This window comes from Uloborus diversus, chromosome 4 (assembly GCF_026930045.1).
Source record: "Uloborus diversus isolate 005 chromosome 4, Udiv.v.3.1, whole genome shotgun sequence".
In the NCBI taxonomy this organism is placed as follows: Eukaryota; Metazoa; Arthropoda; class Arachnida; order Araneae; family Uloboridae; genus Uloborus; species Uloborus diversus.
Window position 1 is genome coordinate 123094647 of NC_072734.1, and position 13303 is coordinate 123107949.

The 13303-nt window shown below is 36.1% G+C and overlaps 1 protein-coding gene across 1 annotated transcript in view; it reads right to left on the reverse strand.

Moving 5' to 3' along the window:
* LOC129220265 (solute carrier family 41 member 1-like) overlaps positions 1–13303 on the reverse strand; it is a 49515-nt gene that overhangs the window by 19704 nt on the left and 16508 nt on the right. Inside the window, exons 4-6 of the mRNA XM_054854649.1 lie at positions 9610–9717; positions 6858–6929; positions 5915–6059 (exon numbers count right to left, since the gene is read on the reverse strand). Coding sequence (XP_054710624.1) covers positions 5915–6059; positions 6858–6929; positions 9610–9717 — 325 coding nt within the window. The remainder of the gene's footprint in view (positions 1–5914; positions 6060–6857; positions 6930–9609; positions 9718–13303) is intronic.

Genomic DNA, 13303 nt, shown 5'->3' on the forward strand with positions numbered 1-13303 from the left:
CCCCCCCCCCCCCAAAAAATTGACTTGATATATTTTTTTAAACCATTTTATTAAAAAAAGTAACATTTTTTGAAAATATATCTTTAGTTCAACAACTTTACACAGCTTAAAACGTTAAAAATGCTGCATTTTACACAAATATACAATGGATTTCAAGTAGAGCAAAGAAAGAAAACCATTATCATTGGTAACGTAAATCAGGGAAATTTGGTGAACTTAATCAGGGAAATCAGGGAAAAGTCAGGGAACTTTTTTTCACAGTTCCTGTCGCCACCCTGAATATGGAGAGGGGCCCGGAAAAGTCATTTGTGATGGGCTCCAAAATTTCTGTGCACGCCCCTGCCTGTACCGATAAGGAAAAGTCCTTTTTTGTTTGAAACAGCATAGTTCCTCGGCGGTTTAATGTTAATCAAATTCAGGTTTGATGAAATTGATGGAACTTTTCAAATATCATACTCACATTAAAATCGATTTGTACTTCATTAACTTTGTATATCGTCTCACTTAGTGAACCGGTTTTTATGCTTTTTTTTTTTTTTGTTTAGTGGTGGATTTGTTTAGGGGTGGTCTAACTTAGGTTCCAAATCTTTGATTTACCCTATTTGTTCTTTAGGGAAAAGTTAAGGGTAAAACAATAAATTTCATGCGATTTCCCTCACAAACGATTAAATATGAAACCCATTGATAAACAAAGGACATAAAACAAAGGTTTATACTTTCTTTACCTATAATTAAAGAAAGTACTAAAAATACATATTATTAAGAGTAATGATAATAAACATTTTGAATTAAGGATTCTCTGAAGCAAACATAAAATTCATTCTAGTGGAATTTTAAATCTTCATCTATAGTGGGGCCATGTGAAGAAACATGCGAATTTATCACGAGTTACATAACACTAATTGCGAAACATAAATTACAATTTACAATATTACAATTCTAAAATTTACAATTTTACAAATTTAAACTTAAAGCAATTTCGTGGTTTTTTTTTTTTTTTTTTTTTTTTTTTTTGAGCAATCACGATTGCTTATTGTTCTCATTTGACTGTTTTTGGCATCCGTGCATTTTTCAACTTGGACCAGCGAGCAACACCGCCCACCGTCCTCTGCAGGCGGCGCGGCGCTTCTGCTCCGCTCCTGAGCTATCCGCTTCTGCTCGGAGGCGTCCATGTCCTACACACACGCACGCTCACACATACACACAGGTTTACGCACACACACAAGCCTACACACTTACACACACAACTATGCACACGTAACCGCCCAGGAGGAGAGGCAGGCTTGGAGAGGGGAACAGGAGCTGTTTCGAGAAACAATAACTCCAATGAGTAGGGTCCTGTCTCGGTTCGTGATTGCGAAAAACATAATTTGAATGCAAAATTTCAGAATTCAAATTAATTTTTTTTTGTGCAATCACGATTGCTTATTGTTCTTATTTGACCGTTTTTGGCGTCCGTGCCTTTTTCAACTTGAACCAGAAGCCTTTGCAGTACCACCGCCCACCGTCCTCTGCTGGCCGCGCGGCGCGGAGCGGCTGCTCCGGTTTTGAGCTATCCGCTTCTCCTGGTCGGAAGCGTCCATGTCCTACACACACGCACGTTCACACACGACTTCACACACATACACTCACACACACCTACGTGCATACACACAGGTCTACGCACACACACAACTATGCACAAGTAACTGCCCAGGAGGAAAGGCAGACTTGGGGGGGGGGGGGAGGGACAGGATCCGTTTTTAGAAACAATAATTCCAATGAGTAGGGTCCTGTCTCAGTTCGTGATTGCGAAAAACATAATTTGAATTCAAAATTTCAGAATTCAAATTAATTTTTTTTTTTTTTTTTTTTAGTGACTCGTGCATTTGCTTTCGGAAAGCAAACTTAGATAAAGTTGAACAAATGATGAGGACATTTTTTTGTTGTACATAGTTACGTATTTGAAAAAGCCTTTCTTCACAGTCCTCGGAAGTCTCCGAGACGCTTGATTTTTCAAACAAGAACAACTGTTCAAACTACTATGAGAAGGCATGAAAAAGAAAAGCAAAATGAGTCTAATTATAAAACCTGACATTTCATTTTTACGGCCAGTTTTTTTTCTGCTCATGTACGTACAATAATAGTACTAAATTCATGCAGCCATTCAGATGTTCAATAGTTTGTTGTATTTGAACGATTCTTGCTAGTTTCTTGCTATAGATCCACTTTCACAAAAGTAAGTTTTACCAAAGCAGGAATGTAGCCTTTGAACTATCCCCTTTCAAAGGGAACATTTTTTCTCATCTACGTAACAGCACACAAAAATCTGTTCACGGCAATCTTGGTTTTAGTTGCAGATTAGATAGAAAATCCATTGTTTTCAATTTTAAGTTAATAACATACTTTTAGTTATATGGAGTCGCACCGCCATCGCTACTGTCAACTGAGAGAAACGAACGTATCCCAAAAAGCGATTCAGGGGGGGAATCGCAAATCAACCACTCCCATTATCTATGACGCAATCCCCACCCCCGAGTACAATGGAGCCCCTCTAAAATAATATCAAAAACCTCCAAAAGCACCCCCCCCCCCCAAAAAAAAAGAAAAGAAGAGAAAAAAAAATAATCGCGCAGTCTAAGTGATGATCCCCTCCTCTTAGCATTCTTCTGTTCTGCAGTTTCCGAATCAAAATATTCCTAGTCTGGCTCAAAAAGTAAACTAAATGGAAAATGTTCACCGAAAAATAATCGACCAAATTAATGCCCATAATTATTGTGTGTTTCCCTTTTCATGTATTTAAATTTAAGAAATGTATGAACAATTGTGGCCATTAACCTCAGAATTGTATTTTATAGAGTAAATAAATTTTAAACATTTCATGCCGAAGTTGATAAAATGAATCACATCAAACTTGCCGCGAGTTACACGTGGCTCACGAGCTATGGGATGGGTGCCCCTGGTACCCTATGCAATCCTTCATATCATTCATAAATATTCATATGATAAACATTCTAGGATTACTTAAAGAAAATCTAGGTCAAGTATTTGAAATGATGAGAAGGAAAGTGAAATACATATTCCTTGTGGCGGAGAGCTTTGTCACTTGGTATTCCACTTCTGAGTATTGCATAATTTTGATTCTTACTCCGTACGCGAACAATGGATTATCATAAACAGAAAATGACGGAAATGGTACGCACTGACACAGTGTACACTTTCTGAGGGTTTCTTATCGCACCGAACTCAGGTTTATCACTTTTAAAAGTGGTTCAACGGAACGGAACTTTGATTTTCGTCTGATTTTTCATGTTGAGATTGGTTGGTCGACCTCTTGGGTATATCCTCGCAGGTGAATCATGGACGCGCACAAATATTTTTGTGATTCTAATGAAAATGTAACACGAACATAAATGATTAGCTCAGAGGTGAAATCGTAAATTATCCGATATCGTAACTCCAAAGATAAATTATTGAATCGGGAGTTGTGACCAATTTTACATGAAAAGGAATTGATTTTTTCCAGAAAAGCAGCAACGGAGCGGCCTTCCGACACAAATTCAACGATCTGATTCTAGGGATCTACAGCCACCTGCGCCCCTGCTCACTGCCACTCACCAACGCCCAGCACTGCTTTTGCAATTTCCATCGAATCGCTCCGCAAAAGGAGCTGGCCGGACACTAAAATATTTTAGTCTGACTTTATCATTATCACAGAGAGAGATGCTACTCCCCCCCCCCAAAAAAAATATGGTTCGATAGGCAGATTTCCATAACTGTTTTTTTTTTTTTTTTACTTTTTTTCCAATTGTCGCCTAATGTCTTTGACGCCGAAGACTAAAAGCTAATGTACTTCTGCTTAGTTAATATTAATAGAATAAATCGATTACACGATTACTGAGTAAAATTTAGCGATCTCGCCCAAAACTCATTGGGCAACGAACTTGGTGCTTTCCAGATTTGAGTCCAGATCATTACCAGTTGGCTTTCCAGACTTTTCTGATACTCATCAGAGTAGAATATGACCATAGATTACGAAGTAAATAATGTTAGTCTTATTGGATAAAATTATCAATAAATCACTCTTTCAGCATTCATTGTTGAGCAACCAAAATGCTGTCTCTCACTTTCGGCACTTGTAAATATCTAATTATGTGAATATTTCTTTCATTCTCTATTAATACATGTTGTATACTTATTTTAAAAAAATAAAATAACACAGGCATTTTACCGTGCTTCACATACAGTAAGTACTACACGACACAGAGAGCTCAAGTCTAAATCCAATTCGCATCATAAAGCGAAATAAATAGCACCCAATTGCACGGTGGGAATAGAACACCTACCTCCGGCTTGCGAAACAAGTGCTTTCTCCGCTCGGCCACGGAATCCACATGTTATATATAACAAGGATTCCTAAACTTTTCTGATTCGCTGCGTCCTTTGAAGAACTGGAATTTTTCACGTCACCCTTGTCTAGTTTTATTCATATTATTGTTACTATCGACACTTGGCGACACCTCAGAGTACCGCAGCACCCAGATTCAGAACCCTCAGTATGTACAATTTACGTCCCCCCCCCCAGTAATACCCTTATGAGTCAGTTCCATAATGTGGTACATTTCACTCTGGGGAAAAGAGCACAACTGCTCTCTTTCAAAAATCTCTCTCATCTGTAACTAACTGCATTAACCGAAATGAATTACCGGAGATCTATGCATTTTGTGAACAACTTCAATTTCATTTTTGATCGAATAGTCTTTTCTAGATTTGTGAGACAGCGAGAGCGAATTTTAAGGAACAGCGAAAGGTTATGCATAATTATTCATGCTGTAGGAGTGCACAAACGTTCATTTTGCTCAGATAAGTTATGATATGTAAGACGTCTCACAAAAGGGGCTGTCCACAAACAAATTCAAGAAATTGACCACCCTCCTTTCTGTGACCACCTTCCTTCGCCACTTTGTCACATGTCAAGCAGTTTTTCAAAAGCATATTGATGTTTTAAAAAAAAGGCTTGATGTTTAAGGTGACCATACGTCCCGTTTTGAACTGGATAGTCCCGTTTTCAGTCAGCTTGTCCCGTTGCCCCCGCTCATTGTGTCGGGACGCAGAAATCTGTTGTTTTGGGAAAGTTAGCAACCTACTCTAGCCAATTAAAAATAAATTAATTAATAAAAGTATAAGGAACTCGAGATCAGATAATAAAATATAGAACGGCGATCAAGTTATTGACACATGTGAAAAAATACCAGTAGCCAATCGATTCAAGTAAGCATCACCACGCCATTAGTTGATCAGTGGTATAAAAAATGGTTACCATATTTTTGAAAATATTAGCAATTTGGACTTCTTTTATATATATCACACCTGGAAAAATTAAAGAATATCTAACTAGCAATTTTATGTCATCTTAAAAGTTTCGTGGGATAAAATGCGTAGAATGTGTTATAAATATTCAAGTGTGGTTATATAATTGAAACTTTCAAAATTATAGAAAGGTGGTGTAGTTCTCACGTATGTCAGCTTTTTTAGGCTAATTTTAAGTAGCGTTTTGACTATTTTAAAAACTTTTCATCTTACAAACCTAGTCTGAGAGACGGAATTAGAAACCACAAAGTGTCAAAGTTCTCAGATTGAGTTAAGTTATTGAAAGTTTATTGCTAAAAATATTTCTATTGAAATCTAGTTCATTTCTGTATTTTGTAAAAAGCATGAACCGTTAAAAAATATGTTGATTTTTTTTCTTTTAATAATAATGTTCAGCATATTGTTACCAAAAATTCTAAAGCGTCCCGCTTTGGAAGAAAAATTTTCTGGTCACCTTGTGATGTTACACTTCTTGTTACCCCCTTCCTCCTCCATGTCACAAACTGGACCGGACATTATTTGTGGACGGTCTTTTAGCGATCGTCACGCTAGAAGATGAACTTACCGAGCAGGAAGCTGGCGACCGATGCAGTGAGCAGGCTGCTAGAACTGAGCAGAAGGATGTTGTGGAAGTTGACTTCCCCCTCTCTGATCCAGCCGACGATGGATGCGAACATGGACGCGATGAGCCCCAAAACCAGGGACTGACACTGCGGAGGAAGAGAAACATACTTCGTCAGTTACAAGGGAATTAAAATGATACAACTTAATAAGAGACCAGACTGCTTTGGAAATTGCAGTCATTAACTATCCCTAGCCTACAGCGGAGTCCTATCATCAAAAGAAGGATGATGACAGAATCATCTAAAAGATCATTGTTCTGTCGTTTTGAACATTGAAAGCAGCTGTTAAAGAACAAATATAATCATTTTCAATGAATACATTTCTTTGATTTTTGGTTCAGATTAATTTAGTTTCTTCATAATTTCTTATGATCATAGGCCAAGACATAAATTGTATACCTGTTATCAAACATACACTTACACACACACACACACAAAAAGCAAAATACCGACGGACCGGTTATGATAGAGACTGCTGTTTCGTCCTTGTTATGGACTCATCAGTCTGGAGTATTCAAAAAGCAAGCTGGAGGCGCATGTATCTTCATTGACGCTCAGATTACCATCAAAATGGTATCTAAAATGAATTTAGCACTGCAACGAAAGTCCGCAAACAATGATGTGGTTCAACCAGTAAGTTGAAGGTAAAAGTTTTGGGCAGTAAATTACAGCTTGAGCAAACATATTTTTACAGTTGTGGTGCTTTGCAGAAACTATGGTAATATCATATCTCGAAAAAAAAAAAGTAGTGTTTAAACCAAACATTTTGCATCTAATTTTGTTAATTATAACTCTCATGAAATAAAAATAATAAATGCTTAATAAAATTACATTTGTATCGCCTAAATTATATGTTGTTTTAACAAAATGTTGCTCGAATATTACCTGAAGTAGAGATAAATTTCCAAATGCCATCCGCCATTGTTCTTTAGGAGTATCAATCGTTCCCATATTTGCCTAAAAATCAAGAGTTTACAAATGAATAACTATAGTTTGACAAGCTTAATATGTAACATTACACATAGCATTGTAAATATAACCCAATACACGGGTTCCGAAGCGTTTCCGATTCGTAGCATCCTTTGAAGAAATTAAATTTCTCACGGCACCCCAATCTAAATATGAAAAACATTACATTGATGCCATGGACACTTTGCGAAACCCCTCGTCTCTTCCTGTGGCACCTAGCTTAGGTATCCCTGATCCTATATACATAAATTCTTGATGACAAAACTAGTCATGTAGTTCAAAGTTACAAGGAGTGCCTTCTTCAGTTCACACTATGCACAATTTTTGTGACATAGTTCCACTTTTTTACAATTTTCAGAACAAACTCGACCCTTATTTCGATGGACGTTTTGATATGTGTTGTAAAAGAGAAGTAATCATTTATAATTTAAAGCGAACTCAATTACACGAATCAATGTGAACTAAAGATAAAAGACACAAAGTAAGAACTTCGCCTAATTTATCAAATTAGGAATGCATTAACAAGATTTCAGAACAGTTCTGACAACACTTTCAGAGCACTTACTTAGTTCAGCACACTTTTTGAGCATTTTTGAAAATGTATTTGTGAACAATTTTTGGGCATTGACACATGTCCCCTTTTTTAGAACACTTTTTAGCACAAATTTGGAATGCTTTATCGAACATTTACGGGCCTCTCATCTTTTTCCAAACGTGTTAATTTTCAAAGTAAGTTTTTGTTGTTGATGCTGGTTTGCCGTTTTCTTACTTCTTTTTACAAAAAAAAAAAAAAAAAAGAAGTATTATATTCGCAAAAAAATTTTCCCTTAAAAATCAGCCTTAATTTCCCCATCTTGCTCACCCCCCAATGAATGTTGAGTTTTTTTTTCTTTTTCGACTCGACCACACGTGGATAAGTGCCTAAGTATGTTTAGACACGCGAAATATCCATTTTGACGATTCCCGAGCTAATTACAACGAGTTTTCTCGTGACATCTGTATATACGTATGTATGTATGTGCTTATATGGGTGTGTGCGTATGTATGTCGCATAACTCAAGAACGGTATGTCCTAGAAAGTTGAAATTTGGTACGTAGACTCCTTGTGGGATCTAGTTGTGCACCTCTATTTTTGGTTGCATTCGGATGTTCCAAAGGGGCCTTTTACACCTTTTTGGAGGGAAATCATTGTTAATTTCAATGCAAGCTCAAGTGGTGTTATAATTTGGCAAACACTTGGCGATATATCGCCAAGCTTTTGGTCGCGAAGTTTTGCCGCCAACTTGGCGACAAATTTGGCGGTTTTATTTATTTTTTTTTTTAAATCTGGTTTCAATTTTTCCATTATTGGCGATATTTAGAGAATTAATCATTAAATCGCATTAAAATTTGCCAATATTAGGAAAATTAATCTGAATGTAACGTTTTTGTTTTTGCTTCGGTTCGCAACAAACTTGGGGGGTGAAAATATGTAAAGTGTTTCTTTGCTTACTCCAAGTTCAAGGCACTATTATCATTAAATTAGCGTAAAAGGAAGTCATGTGATGCAGACATCAGCTCGTTTGCAGAGGTGGCCGATGTTAGCCACGGGGCAAAGGAATCCTTCATTTAAGCATTACATTAGCGACGCTAATATACGTACATATTTTAGAACGATTTCTGTTAGAATCATCTTGTAGGATTCTTTTGACCAGTAGACAAAAAAAAGTATCAATTTCTTTTTCTTTTTTTTTTCGGCATGTTTAAGAAAATGAGTTATCATCCTTTTTTTACACGAACAGATATCGATTTTTTTAATGTAAAACTGACACCTAAAAGCAGGGATACATGTCACTATGCCTCCTCTTCCCTCTTTAACTATGCCAATTCCTGATGCCCATGTACTTCCGTTACGCCCAGTTCTTAAATGTGAAATTAAATACGAAAGATGTTTCCATCTTGAAATTACTCTACTTTCCTCAACTCCCGCCCCCCCCCCCAGTTGTAACAAAGAAAGTGAAGATTTCATAAGTGTGCCCAGATATTTCCAACCTGTTTTCAAAAGTGTCGGCAATCTATTTGCAAATGTGCCCCCACTCTGTTCTCAAATATATTTTCAAGTTTAAATTGTACATAATTATATCGTCGGCACCATGCTAAACTAACGAATGTGAATATTGGCACTTTTCAGGAGAGCCAAAACAATAATTTTTTGTCCACCTGACGCGGAGTTATTTTCAATGCTTCAATTTTTATAGACAACTTTAAGAGTGAAACTATCGCCTAAAGTTGTTATAACCAGTAGGTAGCCCTTTTTTAAGGACTGCGACAAACCGTCGAATTTGAAAAACGCGATTCGCGATTTTTCACATTCATTAGTTTATTATGAGGACGACAATATCTTGAGCAAAACACATTCGGCACACTTTGGTTGTAACGAAACACTTTCTGGGCAAATTTCAGTACCCTTTCTTTATAACTGAGTCAAATTGGAAATTGGAACACATTTTTTTTTTCTGAATTAAAGTGTCCCAGATGTTATTCTAATGTGTGCTGGGAATTGCATTGTATACACAGAAAAATTATTTCAGAAGTAATTGTACTATTAGTATAGCCGTAAAACATTATTTCATTTAAAGTTTTCAACTCGGAAAATACAAAAACTCATTAACGTGAACAATATACTTACTAAAGTCGAGATGCGAGAGGCCAGGGTCATCTCAAGATTTCCTTTCAAACCTAACAGAGCAGGCACCAATACGAACATTTCAGGGACTTCTTGAAACACATTCCAGTTCTACAATAGCGTGAAAAAAAAAGATTTTTAATTTTTTGAAAATGTACAACGGTAATCTTACATTTGTCGGTTGTTTTAGTTACAGTTATTAAGGGAAACTTTAAATCATTAGCTTTGCATCGCTACATACACTTCTCAAAACAATTAAAGGATATTGAAGTTTTGGGTTGATCATGCACCTGGAGAACTTTTTTGATGATTGATACATTATCGAAAAACGTAGTAAACTATGTGCGACAAAAATTACATTTGTTTGGTATAAAAATTTACTTTTTATTTAACTTTTGGGTACAAAAGGGAAAAAACTCACTTTTTGCATATGAGAAAAACAAATAAAAAAAGAGGTTTCCTTAAAAGAAAATCACTTTTAGTTTGGTTTATGGTATCCCCAGACCACCAGGACTGTAAAACACCTCTGAGGCACGGAATCAATGAGTCTATTAATGAGGGGTTGGAGTATTCTGTCCCACTTCTCCTGAAGAGCTCTTTCCAGTTCTTGGAGGGTTTGTGGCGGTGGTAGGCGTCCAGAAACTCATTACCTAGAATGTCCTAAACATGCTCTATTGAATTCATATCCGGAGAACACGCTGACCATTCCATTCGTATGATTCCTTCCTCCAAAACGAAGTCATTCACCAAGTCAGAACGGTGTTGTCTGAAATTGTCGTAAATTAACATGAAGTCATCTCCTAATTGCTGCAGCGTAAGGGACTACAATAGGTTAAGGATCTCATCCCTATATCGACGACCGAGCGGAGGGGGGGGGGGTCACAGTTCCATTCGGAATGACATGCAGATCAGTGACCTATCAATGGAGATGCCAGCATGTACCGTTGGAGCACCTCCACTAAATCTGACACTTTCGGGCGCGAACGCTGGATTGTTTCTAGTGCCACGTTCCTACCAGATGAAAATACGCCATTATCAGGATGAAGAGAAGAACAGGACTTGTCTGAAAAAGAATATTGCTCCATTCCTTTCTTCTCCTGCTCTGTTGTCCACTCTCTGCAGTCGCGATGGTGCCTTGCAGCTAATGTGACACACACCATTGGTCAACGAGCATACAGGCCTATAGCGTGAAGGCGATTTTGGACACTTTGTGTCGAAACTGTGGTGCCAGTACCTGAGAGAAGGTGTCGTTGTAGTGGAGTGGCTTTCATACTTTGGTGCCTCCGAGCGGTTGTAGATAAATAACGGTCTTCATTGGGTGTTTTTGCCCGTCTGCGACCTTGTCCTGATCTTCGGACAGCATTTCCAGTCTCTAAAAATGGTTACAGATCCTAGAAATCACACTTTGCGAAACTCCAATAGCTTCTGCTACCTCAGCTTGTGTTTGGCTCCCCTCTAGCCTGCCAGCAACTCTAGATGCTTCCGATTCCGTCAAATGACTTCGTTGAGACATCGCACTCCCCGAAACAACGCGTTTACTGAATGTCGATCATTATTTTCTGCTTTGTCTTACATTAAGTTTAAAGCGAAATCTCATTCGATGTCACTAAAATGTCGTCTTCGACGTCAAACTCAAAATTTGTATACTGCGATGTTTTAAATTGAGAAAAATTTGTATTTGGGACTCCCTTCTTCGATTCTATGCAAAAAAAAAAAAAAAAAAAAAATTGCTAATACCTTTTTTTGTACCAGACTTACAATATCCTTTAATTGTTTTGAGCAATGTATTTTTTAGCTTATTTGCCTTCTAAAGAAAGGCCCATCGTTGCACTCTGATTGTGAGGTTATAATACCAGTTTTCTAGTTTTTATTTCTAAAATAAGTTGGCAACTCTGTTCGTTACTTATTGTGTAATCCAAAGGAAGGAAACGTACAACCCTGAGGCCACATGCGGCATTCGTTAGCTTCTTATGCTGCCTTTATAAATGTTTGCTATTGTATTAGTTTATGTTTAAATGTGCAGATTGGCGGTAATTTGAAAATCAATTTTGAATTGTCACATATGATATAATACAGAATGTTCATATGAAATTAATGCTGTTCAAAATGAGAGATATTTCAGTGTGGAACTAATCGTCCGCTGTCATCGTCAGCTTCACGGCCAGAAACCAATACAGCAATATTTAATTACTGTCAAGTAAGAAAAAAATACTCCACTCGATTTCAAAATGAGTTTTAAAATTCTTTTACGTATTATTGCTAAATGCTAGTTTTTTAAATTGCTCTAATAAAATTTCTTCACTACTGTAATTAAAAATGAGCAAAAAGATATATTTGAAAAATTTCTGCTGCATTATTTTCATCTAACTGGCATTTACATATGTAGTTGATTATCAAGTTATTATCCTAGTATGTATGTGATTATGTTAAATAATAAATAAACGATTTTTTTTCTATTATTTCAATGGGTAAAATGCAACAAAGTGATAAAACTATACAAAAACTGCTAACAACTACATATAAAGTTACGCGTTTACCAACTTATGCTGCTTACTTAAGTTTCTGAAATCTTTCATTCCACATTGTAACCTTCCATTAAATATTGTAAATCTTTAAAATCTTGTGATGAAATGAAATAAAAATAAGGAGTTTTTATTGAGAAATTTTACATTTCTACAGTTCAGAGTTGCACATCCTTTTATTATTTTACCACCTATATTTTGGCCCATGAGCTTCTAGTCAATAATGTGTTGTACAATGTGTCACTAGTTTGATTTCTGATACTTTTGCAGCAACAATTTTATAAGGGTTCTACTATTGATTTGAATTCTACAGAATCTACTGTTCAATTTTAAAGAGAAACAATAAAAAAAAAAATATATGTTTAGCCATCACAGTCAGATAGTACTAATGCAGAGAATCGTTTCATTCTTTATGGTCTCTTAGAATCATCGGGTTTATGTTCCTTTTTCTGTGGAAATAGCTATAATTCGTAAAATCGAAACTGCATACAAACTGATGAAACAGCCATAATCTCGATATTTTGTTTTCCATGCAACACTCCAGCTTTATTTTTATTTCTCTGAAATACTTTTTCAATGTCAAAATGTGTGATTTAACATGAATTTATGTAAAATTACCTACTTTAAATTAATATTAATAATATTTCTGATGACGGATAAAATTTGTATGTAATCAAAAAGTGAAAAATAAAGTGATTTTCCAGTTCTTTTAACATGTGTCAGTCACTGGATCACTAGGTGTCACACACTGGGGTATCAGGTGCCAATTACTGGTGATTTTGGTAACTTTTTACACATATATTTTTATAAAAGTATCTATTCAAATATTTTTGCTTTTAGTGAACTAAATAGGTGCACAGATGTGCATTCTTTAATACAAAAATATTTGCACGTGAATATATTTTTTTTCTAAGTAATGAAAACAAAGGTAAGTTTAAGTACAAACTCTTAAAGTGCCAATTACTGGGGTCTTTACCCTATCTTAATTTTGCTTAATTATCCAATAGTTTTTCCTCAGTTATATAACAACAGACCCAATATTACTATTGTAATATGATGGGATCAGTTAAATTATGAATCACAGTCATTCTGAATGACTATTTCTGTGAAGTATAACTATGTCTTCTACGAAAAATACTATTAGAACTATAGAACTGATTAAAGTACCATCTACT